We start from the raw sequence: 21,695 nt of genomic DNA on the forward strand, positions 1-21,695 counted from the left end.
TGAGGTGATGCCTACCACAGCAGGCCAAGCCTAGGAAAAGTAAAAAGGGAGAGGTTTAAGGTAAAAGAAAGAGGGGTAACTGTTCTACCAAGGTATGGAGGCAAAAGATGAAACAAAAGGACTTGCAGGAGGAGAAAATGCTAACTATACAAATAAAAAAAAAAATGATGATTGATAATAAATTTAGTCTTGTGCTCAGGTCTGTTCAAGGTTGTATATTGTATATTATATTTTAATGATCTAATTCCCTGAATAATTATATGAAATTCTTATTATATAAAAGGATTCTTCCCAACTAAAACTCCCAGCTACTACAGAATTCATTGTTTAAACCATGATATTTATACCAGGAAGTAGCCCTTAAGGGGTTAAGCGGTCATTGTCTGTTGCACAAAATTACTGCAATAAAATAGTATGGATCAACAGAAAGTCAGCTAACATATGTTGCATAAAGCTAAAGGTGTGTTGCATAGCTCATAAGTAGCTTATAGAGATAACCTAATATTTTTTAGTAGCACAAGGCTAAAAGCCATAGCTAAGTCCTACTAGCTCAGTATATCCTCAATGGTAGCAAATTGGATAAGATAATTACAACTGGATTTAATATTAGTCAGATTTGAATAAAATGCAGAATCTAATTCTAGTTTTAAGAGGAGTTACTATGATGAGGTAAAATAATCCTTGGTCTTATTTAAAGAATAAAAAGGAATGGCCATAAACTTTATATAAGATTTCAATTAAAGTCATGATAAACCTTCTGAAACTGAAGGAATTACCTTCTGGAATACGGTATATTCAGCTGCATTTGAATTGTTTGGCTTTGAGTCTGATACCTGAAAACATAAGAACAGATTATCAAATAGATACTGTGTTAATCCACTTAAAAGGAAGCAATAACTTAGAATGATTCACTAATATTACAACATTCAATTTTGGTCATATATTCTTACCTATTTTACCAAAGAGCTAAATGTTGCTGGAGCAAATGACAAAACCATGCTGACTTAACTATAATTTTGTCTCTCTAACATTTCTACTATATTTCCATAGTAATGTAATTGTTTTACTCACCAATATGACAACACATCTTTTCTCTCCTAAAATCTCTAACTGCCACTCTTTCTTCTAAATTTCAGTTGATGTGTCATAGAGAAAAAGGATGAAATAAAACAAGAACTCAGCTCAACTTCTTTTAGTCAGTTTTTTTTTTGTTACTGTGACAAAAGGATCTGATGAAAATTTTAGAGGAGAGAAAGTTTATTTGGGGCTCAAGGTTTCAGAGGTATCAGTCCATAGACGGCAAGCTCCATTGCTTTGTGCCTGAAATGAGGCAGAATATCATGGTGGTAGGGTGTGCTGGAGGAAAGCAGCTGGGGACATGGCAATAGGAAGCAGAGAAAGACAAAGCTTAGTTCACAACATATACACCCCCAAAAGCATGCCCCCAATTAAGAGAGATGTAGAAGGGCCTAGGCAGCCAGAGCAAGATGGCAAGTGAGGAGAATGGGGGCAGGGTTAGAACAAAGGAGCATGGAGGGGGTTTTCTAATGAGGTCAACTTCCTGGTTGACCAAAGTGCTCATGTCCACAAGCAGGGAACCCAATCAAACAGACACTTCTGTACTCATGCTTCTAAGTGGAAGATCCAACAGAAAAACTAAAACAGATGCTGGACACATGGAGCACCAATCAATAATGATGAAGAGAGCATTAACTGGTGAGGAGATAAGGAAAGGAAGAAATTACAGATTCCATAAAAAGAACAAGCCAAAACTCACCTATTTGGAGAGCAGTGACTTGGATCATGGTTTTTGACTGCCTTGGAGCTATGGCTGTACTTTGTTCCAGAAACTTTCTGTGTGAAGGTGTAGTACAAGATTGCCCAGGAGCTCTGGTAAAGCCCCACCTGAGGAAATTCTTTGCAAAGGTATAGAACAATAATAGTACTGACCTTGAGCCAGACACCAGCTGCCAGAGATAGAGAATTCTGAGCATAACAAGATGACTAAAATATCTTGCAAGTGCTACAGACTTCAAGCCTGCCCACTTTGCAGAAAGTCTGGATGATGGTCTTCCTGGGTACAGCAGGATAACAGGATGTTCCTAGCACTGAAATAGTACAATAGCTACAAAAATGTTTCTAGTTCTGCAACTTTTTTAGTGCACAAACAACAATATTCACTAACTTCCTGATTGTGAGACCCTATATAATAAACCTGCTGAGCTAGCTCTGGGTCACTTTTCCTCCATTAGAGGTTGGTGTCCCACCTGGTCCCAGTTTTCTCTATATAAGTGTTTGTGTGTTTTCTAAATACTCCACTACCCCTTGCCAGTTTCTAAGGTTGGCTGTGTAAGTTGTGACACCCTCACTGGACTCCCATCACTGTGAACACTTCTCTTTGGACAAGTCTGTCTCTGTTAAAATAAACCTGCTGCTTGCTTTCTATCTCTGTGTCCTCTTCTTCAATTCTTTGCCAAATGGAAACAATAAACTCAACACTCCTATATGGTAATACAATGACCCAGCTCCTCCAGCCATATATACCTACCTATATATACCTACCTATATATAGTTGCCATCCAGTTGATTCTGTTCAGAGGATTAATGCACTGATTAAGCTAAAACTCTCATAATCTCGTCATCTAACCTCTAAACTTTCTTGCATTGTCTCACACTTTAGCTTTTGGGGCATACCTCCTATCTAAAGCATAACATTCTGGACCTGCCCCAAAAGTTTATGCTTATCTCACAGTGCAAAATTAATTTAGTCCATTTTCAAGAGTACCCATAGTCTCAACAGTTCCAGGATTGCCCAAAAGTCCAAGTCCACAGTCTCCTCTGAGACAGTAGGCAAACTCACATGTTGACTCCCATAAAAATCAAAAGCAAGTTACATATATCCAATATGAAAAGGCATAGTTTAATATTTTCATGTGTAGAAACAGTGGCATAGATAGAAGGGCTGGGACCAATGCAAGACCAAAATCCAGCTGAGCAAACTAGTCACATAGCTCCATGTCTAACACCTGGGGCACATGGCATCATAATGCTATTTCCAAAAGGCCTGTGTAGCTCTGCCTCTATGGTCTTGATGGTTGCAAATCACATCGCATCTCTCTTGGCTTGTCTACTCAAATTCTTCAGCTTTCCTTGTAAGTCCCACGTATTGGCATCTCTTAAACTTGGAGGTCTCTACTGCAGGTTTTGCTTCCTCCTCAAATCTTCATGCATTATCCTTTCAAGGGCTGCCTGCAGGGACTCTATACCTTGCCTGGCCTCCCAGGCCTTTCTTTAAAATCTCAGTGATAACCTCCATGACCCAACTCCAATATCCTGCAAACCTGCAGAATCAGCATCTTGTAGTTGACACAAAGGTCTACTACTGTTTCCAGCAGTGCCAAGCATCCTGGGAAAAGGGCTGCAAGAGTCTCTAAATGCATGAGGAGCTGAGCATGATGAAGCAACTTCCTAGGTGCCTCTGTGTTAGCAAGGTGTTAGGGTGTGACTGGAGGACCCAGCAATCACTTCTCAAAGGAATTTTTACTTTTACAACCTTGACCCCAAGATGGGTGTGGCCTTGCCAATTCCTGAGATGCCTTCAAGTAATCTTTCCTATTGTCTCTGGATGAAGTATTTAGCATCTAGTGACTATTAAACCTTTAACAATCACAATATTATAAGCCCTAGTTTTTCTTGCAGTTTTGTAGCCAAGCTCCCAAGTTTTTCAAATCTTTTTGCTTTGCTTTCTGCTCACAATCATCACAATAAACTTGACTAAAAACTTCCAGTAATATCTATGCCATATCCTGAAGCTGTCATCCCTTGAAATTTCCTCCACCAGATTAATGAGTCGATCACCTTTAAATTCAGCCTCACAGAAAGTCTCAGGACATGAGGAAAACACAGACAACTTCTTTTCCAGAACATAAAATGGCCTCTAATCCAATTTCCAATAGAGTTCTTACCGCCTCTGAAACCTCATTGTTTCGAGCCATCCATGGGCTGTGTGTGTAAGCTATGTGTAGGAGGAACCGTGCAGATGCTGCTGATTGATTTGGCTGTGGGATGTATGTGTGCCATTTCTCTCCACACAACACCTGAGATGGGTTTGACTTTCCAAGATGTCAAACTGCTGACCACAAGACATCACCAAGCAAGACTGAACCCTCTGAAATCCAATCCCTTGTCTTATTTGTGTGGAATATTGTATGAATGGCTTCTCCCCAGTAAATAGGGAGGTTTCAGTTGTGCCTGCTCTCTTGCCTGCGTCTTGCCTCCATGCGCTCCAGCATGGGAGCTTGATTCTTGAGGCTGCATAGCCATCCTGAACCCCAAAAAAGTTTTTTTCTGTGTTTGTGTGGTTTTTTCAATGCCAACCCAATCCACCTGGAATGACCCTGATCCCATCCCACACTGCAACACCTTTCAGTAGAATTTGACAGAGTACCCATTCTTTCATAAAATATACCTCCTGGATTTCATGACAGACATCATACCAGACCACATTTATTTTATTTTTCTTCCAAGGACTAGCTTATCTCTTGCCCTTCTTTATTGGCAGTTCCCTTTTTTTAATAGCCATCTAAATAGATAAAAGTTTTATAATTTTAGTTTTTACATTTAGATTTATGATCCATACTGATTTTAATTTTGTAAATAATGAGTTAAAGGTCAAAGTTCATTCTTAAGTGTGCCAATATCCAATACTTCTAGCACTTGTTGAAAAGACCATCATTAAATTATTTTTGCCAAAAATTAGTTGATCATATATAAGTGGGGTATCTATGCCTGGATTCTCTATACTCTTACATCAATTGGTTATATATACTTAGATCAATACCACACTGTTTTGATTACTATAACTTTATAATAATTCATAAAAAGTGACAATGTGAATCTTCTACTTCTGCTTTAAAATTCAAATCTGCTTTGGTTATTAGGTTATATTGAAGCCAGATTTAAAATTAGGTAGTCAGTGTAGTTAGGTAAATCGGGTCTAATATCGAGTGAAATCTAAAATGGAGGCCGTGCGGAGAATGACTCAGAGAAAACACAGGACAACTCATGGAATGTTAATGAAGTCCCAAAAGGCCCTAGGCCAAAGTCCACCTCAAAGAAATGTTAATGAACAGCCCCCAGCAAAAAGGTGCTGACTCAGAAGTCCTTCCTGACCAGATTACTTCTTTGGCCCACCTGTGTCCCACCCCTCGGGCCTTCCAACCTACATTCCATCACCAAACCTATAAAAAGGGAAACACATTTGCCCGCCAACTGGATTCCACCTCTTGGGTCCCCTTTTTCCTCCGGGAGAAGTCTTTTCTGCTGTCCTTTAATAAACTTCTAATTTCTACTCTGACCTTGCCTCGGCGTGCTCTCTGGTGTTATTCTTCAACATCGGGGAAGCAAGGACTCGTCACCGGTCAACAGCGGTAACTATATAAGTCCTTTGCTTTTCCATATTAATTTTAAATGCATTTGTCAATTTCCACAAAAGATCACTGAGATTTTTTGCTGGCAAGCCATTGATTCCATGTTTCCATTTCAGGAGAAATATTAAGAACATTTAGTCTTCCATTTAGTTATATCATTCTATTTAATTGGATATTTTTGCATTTTTCTCAGCAACATTTGGTAATCAGCATACAAATTTAAGCACCTATTTTACATATTTGTATGTAAGTAGTAATTCCCATGCATTAAATAGTTTTTTAAATTTAATTTAATTTTTGTTATTGGGGATTGAACTAACTGAGGTACTCCACTACTGAGATATATCACCAGCGTTTTTTATTTTGAGTCAGAGTCTCACTAAATTCCTGAGGTTGGCCTCCATCTTGGAATTCTCCTGCCTCAGCCTCTTGAGTCACTAGGATTAGAAGCAAGTGCTACTGTGCCCAGCTGGTATTGTTTTTTAAATTACAATTCCAAATGTTAATTTGTCTATACAATGCAGTTAATTTTTTTATATTATCACTGAACCTTGCCAAACTGAAAATTTACCACTAGTTTTAGTAGCTGTAGAGCTTCTTTAGGATTTTCTATGAGAATTCCATCTAAGAATGAAGACCAGGTTTATTTTTTTCCCTTCTAACTTAACTTTAATTTCTTTCTCATATTATTGCTTTGGCTAATAATCTCCAATAAAAGGTGAAAAAAAGTGAGAAAAGCAGACCAAAATTGCCTTGTTCTCAATCTTAGGGAGACAGCATTCATTTTCATAAATAAATATGATGCAAATAGTACATTTATCATAGATATCACATATCAAGTAAGGAAAAATTTTTTAGCTTGCAGAGTTTATCATGAATGAATACTTATTTTTTCAAATAAATTTTTCATCTATTGTGATGATGTGATTTTTCCTTTTATAATTTGTTGATATAATGAGTTATACTGAATGCTTTTTAAAATTTGAAACAAACTTGCATTCCTAAGATAAAAATGATTTTCTTATATGTCATTTTTTATATATTGCTGAATTTTACTTTCTAAAATTTCTGCCTCTATCTTGGCAAGTGATATCAGATTGTAATTTTTTTCTTGTCTTTGTCAGGTTTTGATATTGATGCAATACTAGCCTTGTAAAATGAGTTGAAGTATTCAATCCTGTTTTCTAGACGACTTAGTATAGAATTGGCATTATTCCTTCCTTGAATATTTGGGAGAATTTAACACTAAAGCCATTCTAAGAAGTGTGGAATGTATATGGTCAGGAGTGGGGCATAACCGAAGATTCAAATGATGAATTTTAAAGCCATTTAATTTATCCTTTTCATCTTTTGTGAGCTGTGTGAATAGTTCACGTCTTTGAAGGAATTTGTTCATTTCATCATTTTCCCATGACACAATATTCTTAATTTTCTTTTCCTTTTAGTGTTTATAAAATTATTAATGACAACTATATAATTCTTAATAATGTTAATTTGTGTCTTCTTTTTCTTTTTGATAAGTCCAGAGGTTTTATTAATTACATGTTGTTCTTTGCAAATAACTTTTGTTTTCACTTATTTCCTCTTTTTCTCTTGTTCTATTCCATTTATTTCTACTCGTTATTATTTTCTCCATTTGCTGGCTCAAGCTTTAATACACTAGATTTTTTTCCCTATCTTCTTAAGATAGATGTTTAAATTGCTGAATTGAGCTTTTTCTTCTTTATTACAAATAGTTTAAAATTTTATTATTGTCAAACAATATATTTTGTATGATTTCAATATTTCATTTTTCTTTGCATTTCAAACTGAGGGCCTCTCTGAGAGCATGCTATGGAAGCACTCTACCATTAAGTTACATTCCCAGCCCTTTATCCTTTTAAAATTGATGACATTTGTTGTATGGCTTGGAATATGGTTTATCTTCATGAATGTTCCATGTGCAATTGTCAAGAATGTTACTCTGCTATCATTGGGTTGAGTGGCATGTAAACTGGTTGAGAGTGCTACTTGGGTCTTCTTATCTATACTAATTTTCTGTCTACCTGTTCCATCAACTACAGAAGTAATTGTAAGGACTGCAACCCTTCCCCTGTTTTCATGTTGTTTTTGGCCAATGAGAAACAACAGTAGAAACTGGAGAGTTTTTCGGGGGAAAGCACTTTGGGTAATTAACTTCCAGCTCCTTTCCTGTTGGGTTCTAGGTAGGCAATGGTTATGTTCTTATGAAGGCACCATAAGGGGCTCCTGACTGTCACACTTAGTAATAAACCTCACTGCTCCCTGGTAATCTCTCCTCCCTTAACTTCTTAGGTCTCTCTTATTAGCTTTGGGTATGTCAATATCACTTTTGTATTCTGGTAATCCTGCCCACACCTATGTAAATGACCATTTCATTAAACAACCCTCAAACACTTTTCTTGAGCAAGTCATATATTACCTGATGGAGATTCTTACTGACATGTTAATAGTACTAAATTAAGTTAGAACTGTTCTTCCATCCCACTCAACAGATTAAAGCAAGTTAATCACTTAATAACAAACACTTAAAAAGAAAAAAAAAATGAGTCTACTTTGATCAGAGGATGAATATATTGGCCATTGTTGACCAAATTCTCTTAAACACAGCGCCAGGTCCCATTATTCTCATATCTAAGCAATATACCTTTAGAATCAATGTTGGAGGACATCGACATGCTACAGTTAGACGATGAAACATAAGTGAGATGCAGTAGTCCATAACAAACCATCAGGTCTCATGTTACATCAACTAAGCAGAATAAATACCCATCACAGTAGCCCTAAACTGCTCAGAATAGAGATCATATTGTGCTTTTTTCTCACTTCATCCCATTTGTCAGAAAATGTGTGGTTATTTGATTTAAACAGAGAGGAGTTATGATAGGTTCCCCATACAGGACTGAAGGCAAGACAAACTATTTTGGAGAGCTGGGGCAATACCGAATACTTAATTAGAAAAGGCATTTGAATTAGAAATTCTGTTTTTCTCTGAGTTCTTCTGAAAAGACTTCTGCGGTCTCAATCTTAAAGAACACGTGGACAAGATAAGCAAAATGCTGAGAAAGAAATAACACTTTTACAAAATCCTGCTAACCTTCTCCACATGTGTTGTAAAGAAAGTAAGCAACAGTCTTTGTACCTAAAGGGCCACAGGACCCGTAGTGTTTCAAAACAGTGGATTAGCTTCTTGTCCTGTCTAGCCTATGGGCAAAAGGTATCCTCCATCGCAACAAAAGACTTCCAGGCACTTGAGCAGAAAAAAAAGGGGGCTGAAATGCCTCTGGGTGTGTCAGAGACCCACCCTCGAAGAATGCTGTTGTTGGGCCAAGCAGGAGGATAACCCCTGTCTTCATTGGCCCTCCTCACCTTTGCCTCAATTATTAATTTCGTTTTCGAACGAAACCCCGCCTTCCAACTGAAGTCCCAATTACAGGTACAGAAGAAAGAAAAGGTGTAAACGCGCAGCGTATCCTTATCTCTCGCGAGAGCTCGCCGAGAGCAAGGAGTTTCTGTGAAGACATCGCGAGAGGACTGGGAGCCGGGGGCGGGGTACGCCGTGGCCCCGCCCTTCCAGAGCGCGGGCGCACCTTGGCGGGAATTTTGCCTGTTTCCGGTTTAGATCCCATGAACTCCGGGGCGGTAGAGGTGATCTTGGGGAGCAGATCTCCGGGACTGCAGGTAAGGTCAGGTACGACGGGCACCGTGGGGGAAGGGGAGTCGTCGGGGCCTTGTTGCAGCCTGATGCTCCGGACGCCGGCTCCGCTCACCCACTGCTTCAGTGCTGCGGGTGTGTGTCTCCTACCCGCGTTAGAAGGAGTGGTGCCCGGAGTAGTTGCCCGGTGTAATTTGCCCCAGCCTGCAAGGGAGCTTTCTCCACCCTGCCACCTGGATACCGGCGGAGTGAGGTTTAGCAACTTAGGAGAGGGCGCACGCAGTTCGAGGCGGGCTCAGAGCTGAAGCTGGATCCGTTCTGCAAACATTTCCCTGTCCCAGCCGGCAGAATCCGACATGGAAGGCAGAGTTTACATCAGTGCCACAAAGCCAGTCGGAGGAGCATTGGTCTGACAGCCTTGATCTGGGTTGACATGGCGGGGTAGGAACCTGGGGAGGGTAAAAATTTTTTTTGTTTGTTTTTCCTTTGTGCTATGGAGTGTTTTAGGAACTTTCTAATGTAACTCCTAATCTTTCGGCTCATTTCACTTTCAGGAATCTTTTTACAACTTCTCTTTGGAGCCTTAATGGTAATCATTAGGAAACACAACATTTCAGGACATGAAGTAAATAATGGATGATTGTTATGTTGCGTCAACATTCCTTACTGACAGTTTAGAGTTGGAACTGGGGACAGAATGGTGCAAACCCCCTTCCTTTTCCTGTGCTTTTGACAACCGAGGACTAGGACAAAATTTTTCTGGAGAATCCTATCTTGCTAGTGGAGCCCTTAAACGGTAGGTTAAAAAAAAAAAAAAAAAGTAAGAGACTGTTTATCCCTTATCTGATTATTCATCAGTTTGTTAGGAATGTTTTCATTTCAGTTTATTATAAACTTTGGCATTTGCCCAACCATGTTTTGTAAATAGGCTTATTGTATCAATAAGGATGCAAATTAATTAGTTCTGTTGTTGGCTTCCTGGTTAGAGCACACCTAAAAGTATTTTGAGTATTAAAGAGGAGTTCCTTGGAAACTGATGTTCTTTTACCTTACTGCTACCTCCCCGTGGGGTGGGGAACTGGGCACTAATTTATCTTTTAATCAAAGTGAATTATAAAACACGAGGGCCTTTTAAAATGGTATTTCCTTTTAGTGACTATAATAGTCTAGCTTTTTTGATAATTTTTAAGCAAGACATACACATTTCTGTTGCCACAGTTACTTCAAATCCTATCTATACCTATGGAAGTCATGGACTTATTTTTGCACTGATCAGGTATATTCATATTACAGTAAAACTACATTCTTGAAATATTTTGGCAGTACCTACTGAGGGAATTTCAGTCATCAAGGAAATAATTTTTGTTGATTTTATATTTATACCTTGTTGGAGACCTTAAAAGAGATTCCCCAACTTGGATTATGCTATTCCCTAGACATAAACATAATAACTTTTGACTGTTTTAAAAAGTTAAATGTTGCCCCAAGGAATGAAATATTATAACTGAAAATCACTAGTAAAGTCAGGCAAGAGTGTGTGCCCTTGAATCCTTTTAGATCTTTAGCTGTATTTTTAAATTTTTTGACCATGCAAGAATGAAATTTTAGTACAATCTGGCCATAGTAATCCATATACGTAAGGTGCCAGTGCATTTCCTGACTTATTACATGTCATGAATAATGTGAATTCAAATAATGTGAAAAAGGACATGCTATATTATGACATTTAGCATTGATGAGATTAAATCAGGCTTTTTTTTTTTTTTATATATATTTCAGATTAATTTTGAATCTCGATCCTTTACCAACAAATTTTGAAGAGGATACAGTGGAAATATTTGGCATTCAGTGGGTTACCGAAACAGCATTAGTGAATTCATCTAGAGATCTCTTTAATTTATTCAGGTGTGTGTGTGTGTGTGTGTGTGTGTGTGTGTGTGTTTAACTCCCTATGCGTGTAGATGGTGATAAGTTTTGTGAGTTACATTGCTGGGTGATTTCTGTACTGATTACAAAAACATCAGTGGAATTGTGCTTGTTGCGCACTTTATTTTCTTACTAATAACAGTAGTTAAGCAGTAATGCTGATAGACCTTTATTTTATTTATTTATATGTGGTGCTGAGAATTGAACCCAGTGCCTTACACATGCCAGGCAAGTGTGCTACCACTGAGCCACAGCCCCAGCCCTGGAGTAATAGTTTTAATGGTTGCTTTTTATTGATTTTTCAGAATCTTTGTTTGTAGTTGACATGTTTGTAGAAAACAATTAGTTAAGCTTTGAACCATACTGTAAATTTTGGAAGAAAAATTAAAATCCTTTATTACTTAATAGCCAAAGTCTTTCAATGAACTTTTGAGAATAAACTCAGACTTTCCAAATATGTCTTTGAAACAGCATAGTAAGAATATAATTAATTCTCTATTTAGGCAAGATTTTTAAAAAAATACTTTAATGAAAAGTTTCAAATATACACAAAAATAGAATAGTATTACCAACTCCCATTTACTCTCATTACAATAAGCATCAAGATTTTATCACATTTTTTCTGTCTTATCCCCTGTTCTTTTGTACAGTATTTATAAATAAGTTTTAGGTATCATGCCATTTCATCCTAAAATACTTCATAATGTGTTTCTTAAAACTATGGTTGTTTCATAGTCAAGCCTCAAGGGTTCCTCCTGCCTCAGCCTCCAAGTAGTTGAAATTAACAGGTGTATACCACTGTGCCTGGCTGGGATTTTTTTTTTTTTTTAACTATATGTCATTAGTACAATTAGCAGGATTAAATTAGTTGTTCATTACATATAACACAGTCTGTACTTAGATTTTAAGATTATTTTAAATCAAATCAGTTGTGCTTATTGCTCAACTTTAGGGCAAAGTATCTAAAAACACATTAAAAATGTATATATGGGGGCTGGGGATGTGGCTCAAGTGGTAGCACGCTTGCCTGGCATTGGTGTGGCCCAGGTTCAATCCTCAGCACCACATAAAAACAAAGATGTTGTGCCCGCTGAAAACTAAAAAATAAATATTAAAAAAATTCTCTCTCACTTTCTCTTAAAAAAAAAAAAAAAATATATATATATATATATATATATATATATATATATATATGGTACATTTAAATGAAAATGAAGAGGTCCTGAATTCCACTCTTATTCCATAAGACCTTCTAAAGAGACAGTGTATCTGTGCCATGTTGTGTGTTTTATTGAGAGAATAGGCTGAATGAATCTTTGTAATCCCGACATAAGTTATGAATATGGGCTAATATTTAAAGAGACTGAAGGCAAGTAGGAAGAATAGCAAGAGAAGGTGAATATCAAGAAATCAGAGGGAAACGAATATGGCTTTCCATGATAACTTCAGTCTGCATAATTCAAACTACTTTTTTCAAACTACTGCATTTTTCAAACTACTATATAATACAATGTAACATTTTCTTATAAAACTTTTGATCTAGAATGTTTTATGTGTCAAACTTTCTAAAGATATTAACTGTATTTCATTGATTGAGAGCTGAGATACTTGAAATAATTTCTGAGATCCATGTACCTTTTAATACACCTTTCTGAGATTTCTGAGATCTGTGCATATTTTAATTTTTGGAAGGTCAAAGGTGTGTTTTCTGTTCTTTAAAAAATTTTGCTATCTAAATCTGACTTTTAATAAACACTCACAAAATGTTAAACATCATCCATAACTAAATTGTATTAAAGCTATTTAATAGGCATGGAAACATTATCTGTGTAGTTGTTAAATATGCTTTAAGCTATACTAAAATTAACTCTCTCTCTACCATTTTTAAATTAGGCAACAGCTATACAACTTGGAAACCTTATTACAGGTCAGCTGTGATTTTGGTAAGTTAAAGTGCATTTAGTGGCAAAAAGGAATGGGCTCCATTGCATGAATTGCACATGGGTCTGTAAGAATGTAATTGGGATATCATGATATGAGGGATGTGTTGGGTTAGAAATTCATAATATAGTGAATGCAGAATTCAGAAAAAAATATGACATTTACATATTGTTATGGTTAAGGTTTATAGCATTTTTTTCAAATGTGTAGGTCTTAAATGTAAAACTGATTTAAGGAAGCTAAACTTCTCAGAAGTGAATTACTACTTGTTTTGGAGGTGTTGGGTGGGATGGAGAATTAAACAAGAAATTAAAAGTAACAAAATTCTGCTTTCTGCTTTTTTTTTTTCTTTTGGCATTTAATGGATTACTGACTTAAGGGGGCTTGGTATAGTTAAGGTACTAAAGGAAATTGAAGGTCAATATTGTTTTATTACAGGCTAGCTGCTTTTCCTTTCCAACATTTTTAGTGCATTGTAGAATTCTAAGTTGTGACTTTGTGATCAGCCTGGCTCTGAACTTAGCTAATTGCAGATCTCACACCAAGTAATAGTTCTTACCACAGTGAGATATTGTGATGATTAAATCCCTTAACACATGTAAGACCTTAGCCCGGTGTCTATCATTAGTGATGCTCAGCTACCAAAGATGACCAGAATATGCTTTTAGTCAAAGAGAGGTTTATTTGCTTATCAAAGCAAGGAAAATGGAAGATATGAAAGCATAAAGTTTTAGGGAGTATGGAATGAATAATACTTTGTGTGTTTACATCAGAGTTTATGTGAGAGTGAAAAATTTAGAAGGGATGAAATCACAATGTGTTTTAAAAACTATGATGGATAATGTAAATTTGACTTCAAAACATCAAGGGATCTGCAAATCAAAGGATTTTAGTGAAAAGAGCAAAAATAATACTTTTAGTATCTAAAATGAATTGGATTTAGGGAAGGTGTTTATTACCTAAGATTATTATACTATATACTTAATAACCTAAAACCACTACAGACAGCCCTTTGTGTCTGTGGGTTCCACATCTGTGGGGCGGGGGGGAGGGCAGATTACTACACTATTTTATATCAAAGATTTAAGCATCTGCAAATTTTGGTATTCACAGTGGGTACTGGCAATAATCCCTGCAGATACTGGCTTATGACTATCTTTGTTTAAGTGGTTATTTTTCATGCTGACACTTTGGTTCTTTTTCTTGATGGAAAAAAGTTCTTAATGACAGACTTTTTTGGACAGGCTAGCAGTATTAGAGATAATCTATAGATCAAGTGGTCCCTGCCAAGCAGTATGTCACAACATTGATAATAAATTTGTGCAGCTAGCCTTGGCCCTCAATTCTTCCCAACTTTTATGTGGGAATCCTTCCTGCCAGTGCCTATAGTGCTGCCCTCTTCCTTACCTTTCCAGGGTTGCTTTCTAGTTAAGGTAGCACATGTTCTCTTGATTATCTCAAATTTAATTTTTTTATCTCTAGACATTCCATTTAGATTTTTTTCAATATCTTTGATTTCTGTCCTTAAATTTTTTTCCATCTATCTTGCATATGTGGATTATGTGTGTAATCACTTTGTAAGTTAGTTGACTGCTGATTCTTTCATCACTTTCATTTCTGGATCTGTTTGTATTGATTGGTTTTTCTCCTGGTTCTGTGACACATTTTTCTGCTTGGAATATCTGTTTAATACTGTTTTATTGTATAATGTATATTATGGATTTTAAATTGCTACTTTTTATATTTTCTTACATTCCTCTGTCAAATTTGTTCTGGCTTGCTATTGAATACTTGTAATCCACTGACTCTTTTTGAAGTTTGTTTTAAATTTCATTAGGGCTTTTAAAAAGCCCCCTTTAAGCTAGATGTCATGGTGTATGCCTATAATCCTAAGTTCTCTGGAGGTTGAGGTGAAAAGATCCCAAGTATTAGGACAGCATGGTCAATTTAGCAATACCCTGTATCCAAAAAAAAAAAAAAGGATGAGAGGACGGGGATGTAGTTCAGTGGTAGCAAGGCCCTGGGTTCAATCATCAGTACTACAAAAGCACAAGAAAATCCTCCTTTAGGTGAATGCTAATGTAGCATAGTAAATTAACCTAGTGAATCTTCTCAGTATTCTTTCTGGTGACTGGTATTTTAAGAGGTCTTTTATTTTTTTCTTCTTGCTGGTGGGAACTTGATCTGTTCACTTGTGTAAGCTTTATAGGGAAATGTTTTCTGGTGTTTTTCTGTGGCCTTGGGTAATTTTTTGTCATCTTTGAACAGATTGGTACTTAATCAAAGAATCAAGGGAGACCCTTGCTGCATTTTTTAGAGGTGTTTAAATAGGCTTCTTTCTCCCTTGGTACTTTTCCCCTGTAAATTTAGATTTTTCTTAACTCAGATCTCATATCTCGATAGTGCAACAAGTGGGCTCTCTCTGGGCTGTCTCCCCTGTCCCACACCCTGGAAACTCTTTAGATGAGAAGCCAATGCACTCATGGATTTCACCTTCTTTCTGAGATAGCGATCTTGTATTGTCTTATGTGCAATGCCTGAAAACTTATTTTATGTTATTTTTATGGTTATTTTTAAGTTTACAGTGGGAGATGGATAAATAATCCTATTACTCCATCTTGCATGGATGTAAAAGTTCACAGCAATTATTGTTAGGCAGTACTGCTTTTAGAAGCTGAGAATTGTGAAAATGAGGATTGTCTTAGTCCCCTTTCTATAGCTATAACTGAGTATTGCAGACTAAATAATTCATGAAAGAGGTTTTTTTAGGTATGATTGTAAAAGCTGGAAAGTTCAAGATCTGGCAGCTGCATTTGGTAAGGGGCTCATGCAGCATCCTAACAAAGTAGATGGTATCATGGGCACATTTAAAAGAGGCAAAATGTGAGGAGTGGCTTTGCTATGTAGCAGCCCACTGTCCTAGTAATTAATCCAGTTCTCCAACAATGAGAATACTCTCTGTGAGATAGCATTCATTCCTCTTAATGATCTAATCACCTCTTAAAGACCCCTACCTCCCAACACCACCATGCATTTTGGAGGGAACAAACTGTCTTCAAAGTATGGTGAGGATATGACTTTTATTGGTGAATTGGTGATTCACCTAAGTGCTGATTAATATGTAAGTATTTACACAACAACTTTATACTTATTGTCTTATTAGTTTTGCCAAAGTAGTGGGCATTTTTTTTTTATTTGAACTCAAACTTAGAAATTTTGTTCTATGTTTAATTTGTTGTCTATAATTCTCATCACATTTTCTCTTATTTTGTTTAGTGATTGTTTCTTACTTATTATAGTGGTAATCAGTGTTTTACATGTAGTAATTACCTAGATAATTCTTACTGATACAAAGGTTAAGGTAAGTGAGGGAAAGAGCATGGGTCAAGGTTGGGAGAAAGACAGGAACTATTTAAAGGTCATTTGGGGCCTTATAAATCATTGGTTTTAATTTCATTCTAAGTATAGTTGATAGCTTTAGGTGGTTTTGATGGAGTAACCAAAAATAATATGTTAATTTTGTATTTGGATTAAAGGGAGGCAAAGAAGGAAGTGGGAAAACTTGTTAGGAGTCCTTTTGTAGTGGATTAAGGTAAATGGATTATAGGGAAAATGGACAGTTTGAAGGTGTATTGTGTTGTAAACTAAATAGGGCTGATGGATTGGTCTGAGGTTAAAGGAAATGAAAGAATTAAAAATGATATAGGCTACTGGTGGTATCATTTAATGGAAGGGAAAAAATGTACACAGCATGAACTGATTTTGGAAGCCATCAAAAGGTATATTATTTGCAATGTAAGGGCATGCTGTCAGACAGTAATGTCTATATATAAATGTTAGGCAATTTAGCATTCAAGGTCTGAAGTATAAAGGAAAAGTGTGTGATATAGATAAGACTTTTGGAGTCAATATCATTTATTGATAAAGGAACAGGTAGGATCATATAGGTAGGAAGAGATGTAAAGAGAGGAGGGGAATTAGTGCTGAATCCTGAGGAGACCTCATATTAGTAGTAGCATTGAGAAAGAAAGATCAATCAGTAAAGAAGAGTTAGGAGAAAGGACACACAAGAAAGAAAGAAGACTGGCAGTATGTAGGCTCAGTGAAGCCAGTGCAACTTCAAAGGCAAGTTCCTGAGGACAGGTAATATCCATTAGATCAGGCAACACAGTTGCTGACCTTTTTAAGAGCAGTTGTGGAGGCATGAGGTGGGGGTGTACAAGAATCACAGGAATCTGCAGAAAAAGTTACTGGGAGGGAGAAGGGGAATTGCATGGGAGATGGAAGAAGACCATCATTGTTATACAAAATACATGTATGATGATGTGAGGGGGGAAAAAAAAGAAATGTGTTACATTAGATTGGGTAGAGAGAAGTGATGGGAGGGGAGGGGAGGGTAAGGGGGGATAGGAAGGGCAGCAGAATAAAATAGACACTAGTATTGCTATATGTATATATGTGTCTGTATAACCAATGTGATTCTGCAACCTGTACACTTGGAAAAATGAGAAATTATACCCCATTTGATTCAAATGTATGATACGTCAAGACCATTGTATTGTCATGCGCAACTAATAAAAAAAGAGAAAAAGTTACTAGACCAAATTACTGCTGGTGTAGCCTGTAAAATTTTTCTTCACTGCTCACTGGTAATTGTTTAAGTTATAGTTAACATTGTTCATTTTGGTTTCAGGGAAGATATCAACCCTACATTGCAAAGCAGATAATATCAGGAAGCAGTGTGTCATATTTCTCCATTATGTTAAAGTTTTCATCTTCAGGTAGGATGACAGATGAGTAGTTTGATTAATGTATGAATTTTTATGGGTATATTTATCCAGACAGTGGTTATTTATTGTATCCAATTACTTTTTAGATGCCTGAAAATACAGGATGCTGAGTCTTATGTTCCTGTCCATCCTTATGAGACTTTGGAGGCTCAGCTTCCCTCAGTGTTGGTTGATGAACTTCGTGGATTACTTTTGTATATTGGACACCTATCTGAACTTCCCAGTATTCATCTGGGAGCATATTTAAATCAAAACCAGACTAAGGTTTGATTTGTTTCATTTAAATTTTAAATTCTCAGACTTTTTTCCTCACAGGGAATATTTATTCCAGAATGGGAAAAATCAGTCAATGTTACAACCCTGGTACAAACACTGCATGAGATTAGATCCTGGTCCCCTCTTTATTAATTAGTTCAAAGCAAGTAATGTCTTTGCTTCAGTTTCTCCACCTATATAAGTTGTATAATTTCCTAAAATTATTGGAAAATTCAAATAAATTAATATGCATGAAGGGCTTAAAAATAATAACTATTGTTTTTCCTGTTCATGACAATATAGAAAAAGTTGCAAAAAGAATCTGTCTCTAAAATTTGTTTTATCTTCCTCAGTGATAAGGATTTGTGAAAGCTGCTGCCTATATTGTAGTATGATTAAACATCTCCTAAAAAAGTACACTTTCAAAACCACATTTTAAATATTCTGACTTTTTAGACCTCTTTGGAATATTATTAAGATAATTTTAATTGTGTTCTTATTTCCCTACCTGTGATAATTATTCTCTCTGAAGGTTGCTTTTAAAAAAATAAAAATCAAATTATTAGTGTAGTCTAGTTTATAGTTAATAAAAAATTCACCATATGAAAATGGAACTGGTTATAAATGATAAGTTATAATGAGTTTACATTGAGATTCCCTGAACTCTGAACTCCTTCTGTTATATTTTACTTCATCAATTTGAGTAATTTTTTATTTTTCAGAAAATATGTCAATGTAAGATACAAAATGTAAGATACAAATTTTTATGTATTTCTGTGAAATCATACCAAAACTCCAAAGAGTTCACACTTTTTTTTAAAAAAAATCAGAGATTAGTTTATTTAATAATAAAGGAAATAGAGTTCCAACTGAATTCATAGGTTAATATGTCTAATCCATAGAAAACAAGTAAATAATTGCTTTTAGTTATATCATTTAATACAGCCATGGGTAAATTGTGGAAGGAGGACTATCCTCCCCCCCCCCATTTTTTTTGTCTTCTATAAATTACACTGGTTATTATTTCTTGGATAGCCATCAAATGTAAAAGAAAATAAAAATGAATAATTTATCAAGCAGCAGAAATAGATGTTTGTGCACAAGGGTCCTCATACTAGATTTTGCCTTTCATAGACTTTTTAATTAGGCAGATTTGAAAACAGGTTGTTTGAAGCTCAGAAGACTGAATTTTTAAACCATGGGACCTTAAAGTCTTCAACAAATAAACAAATCACACACTGAAATACCGTTCTTCTGGAACAACCAGAAATCTTAGAAAATAAAAAACATCTTTTAAGACTTTATATTTAATATTTTTTATCAATCTTGCATGTGAATAGTCTTATTTTAGGTAGCATTTCTAATTGAGCATCTGTATTTTATGGTTTTTTATAAACTTAATATGTGAGATATTATTTATTGGGTGTTATATATCACAGATATTTTCATCCATTTATTTTTTCACCAATTAAGCTGACTTCTCAGGTAGATCATTTAAGTTGTATTTATTGATTATTCTGTAGTGTTATCTATGGTGTTGTTAAGAAATATTTTGGTTTATACATTTTTTTAAAATGTGTAATGAGGTGGGAAATCTTACTTTAATTTTTTCAAATGGGTAAGTCAACAACCCTATCTTACTGAATGATCTATGCTTTCCCCATGACCTGAGATTGTATATGTAACTATCTCCTTCTTCTTATTCTTGCTATTTTTTTTTATCAATTTTTGTGCCTATACAGTTTTATTATTCTTGCATTTTATTTCGTTTGTGTATATGATAAAACAAGTTGCTTCTGCATCATTCTTACCTGATGTTCTAATTAGAACTTGTTGTGTCATTGTATTTATCTTTATAGTGGTGCTCAGTGTAGACTAGATGAAGGTTATTGAGAACCCAGTGCAGCACAATGGATAAAAATTCTGGCTTTAGAGTCAGATAGAATTGCATTTGAATCTTAATGCATAAATTAAGAGACAAATTTTTCCACCTCTTTCATCTTCCACTTCTTAAAAAAAGATGACTATAATGTCTACATGGTAGTCTGAAGCTCTTTTTTTTTTTTTCCAAAAAAAAATATAGAAGTTCTTGGGTACTCATTAAATGAAAAAATATATTTGCTAGCTAAATTCCAAAAACAAAGTCATGAAAATGTTTCTAAAAATTTTTTGACTGCCTTACAACTTTAGTAGAATTAGACATTGGTTGCAGGGAAGATTCTACAAATCTATTGAGCAGCCTCAAAATGGGTCTAAAACCAATGGTTAAAAATATATCCTGCTTTCAATTCAAAGATCTTCATTGAAAGAATACTCCAATGAACAATGCAGATTTTCCCTGAGTTTTTGAGTAGTGGTAGGTTAACTGGTTCTTTACCCTTGTGTATATGGCGGAATATTTTGAAATACTACGGAGTACTTAGTAAAGTATTCTGAATTTTCAATTGTACTTGATGATGTCGTTCACAGCTTTTTCCTCCATCATGGCATTTATTACATCTCTACTTAGATATCCATTGGATGGCTTTAGAGATTCTTCACATGCTGGGTGAAAAATTTAGTAAGTTTTTGGGTTTTTGATTTATTTCTTTTTTAGACATCTGAACTTTCATTCATTTCATTGTCTGATTTTTATTTTAGAAAGTTAAGTAGTAATAAAATAAATAATAAAAGTTATAATCCGTTTTCCCTGAGTTAATGCAGGGAATAGGTTGGTCTATTTATCTTTCCATATTCACTATCTATTGGTACATGTATATAAATTCACAGGTAGGATTGGGTTTTTGTTTTAACTACAGATAGTATCATCACTTTTCAGTATGGTCTTTGATTTAGCAGTTTTATAGAGATCTGTTTATGTTACTACATATAGTTCTGCTTATTCATTTAAAGATCTACTGTACTTTATTGAACCTTGTCTACTTTTTAAACATTTAAGTTATTTCCATTTATTTTATATTATATATGTCACTGAACATCCATATACAAATGTGTATGCATACACGTATTTTAATCTATGTGCACATTAGTCTATAAAATAATTTCTTAGAAGTAGAGTGGCACGTTGGCAGTTAAATATTGTATATGCTGCTCTTTTTTGTTATTGTATAGTAAGTCGGAACTAATAGGTTAACTATGAGTGAAGCTTTACTACATATTCTTGCCAGTAGTGGACATTATTAATTTTTTTGGCTAACTAATACATGGAAAGTTATATTCTCTTTTTTGAATTTTCTGGTTACTAGTGAAGTTGAATACCTTTATATAATTTTATTGTCTGTTCATAGTTGTTTTATTAATTGCCTGTTATCTTTTAAAATTTTCTTACTATTTTAGTAGAAGTTAATATATAAGTAATAATTCTTTATTTCATATGTTGCCTATTTATTTCTTAATCTTGGTGGTTTGCATTTTAGGTTAACAACCTGTTATTTATGTTGTAATGGTATGCATAACCTCAATATCTGCTTTGCAATTTATTAATAGACTTAAAAACTTTTAACATATATATGTGTGTGTGTACATGTGTGAGCATGTATAAACAAACATACAAAAGTATACACAGATTTATAATTTATTCTCATGGGGACTCTGTATTTCACATATTTTCTTAAAGCAATACAGAAGTGAACTTCCTGTGATAAGTGCAAATTTTGCTTGTTTGTTACTTTGGTTTGGTCT

At 35.3% G+C, this 21,695-nt stretch overlaps 1 protein-coding gene across 1 annotated transcript in view; it reads left to right on the forward strand.

The window, feature by feature from the left end:
- The first annotated feature begins 9,044 nt into the window (after positions 1 to 9,044).
- Positions 9,045 to 21,695, forward strand: part of Mms22l (MMS22 like, DNA repair protein) — a 118,528-nt gene continuing 105,877 nt past the window's right edge. Inside the window, exons 1-7 of the mRNA XM_027928261.3 lie at positions 9,045 to 9,128; positions 9,657 to 9,898; positions 10,882 to 11,007; positions 12,922 to 12,971; positions 17,663 to 17,750; positions 17,846 to 18,023; positions 20,484 to 20,574. Of these exons, the coding sequence (XP_027784062.1) occupies positions 9,735 to 9,898; positions 10,882 to 11,007; positions 12,922 to 12,971; positions 17,663 to 17,750; positions 17,846 to 18,023; positions 20,484 to 20,574 (697 nt within the window). The 5' untranslated portion in view covers positions 9,045 to 9,128; positions 9,657 to 9,734. The remainder of the gene's footprint in view (positions 9,129 to 9,656; positions 9,899 to 10,881; positions 11,008 to 12,921; positions 12,972 to 17,662; positions 17,751 to 17,845; positions 18,024 to 20,483; positions 20,575 to 21,695) is intronic.

The sequence above is a fragment of the Marmota flaviventris genome, chromosome 6 (genome assembly GCF_047511675.1).
Source record: "Marmota flaviventris isolate mMarFla1 chromosome 6, mMarFla1.hap1, whole genome shotgun sequence".
Taxonomy (NCBI): Eukaryota; Metazoa; Chordata; class Mammalia; order Rodentia; family Sciuridae; genus Marmota; species Marmota flaviventris.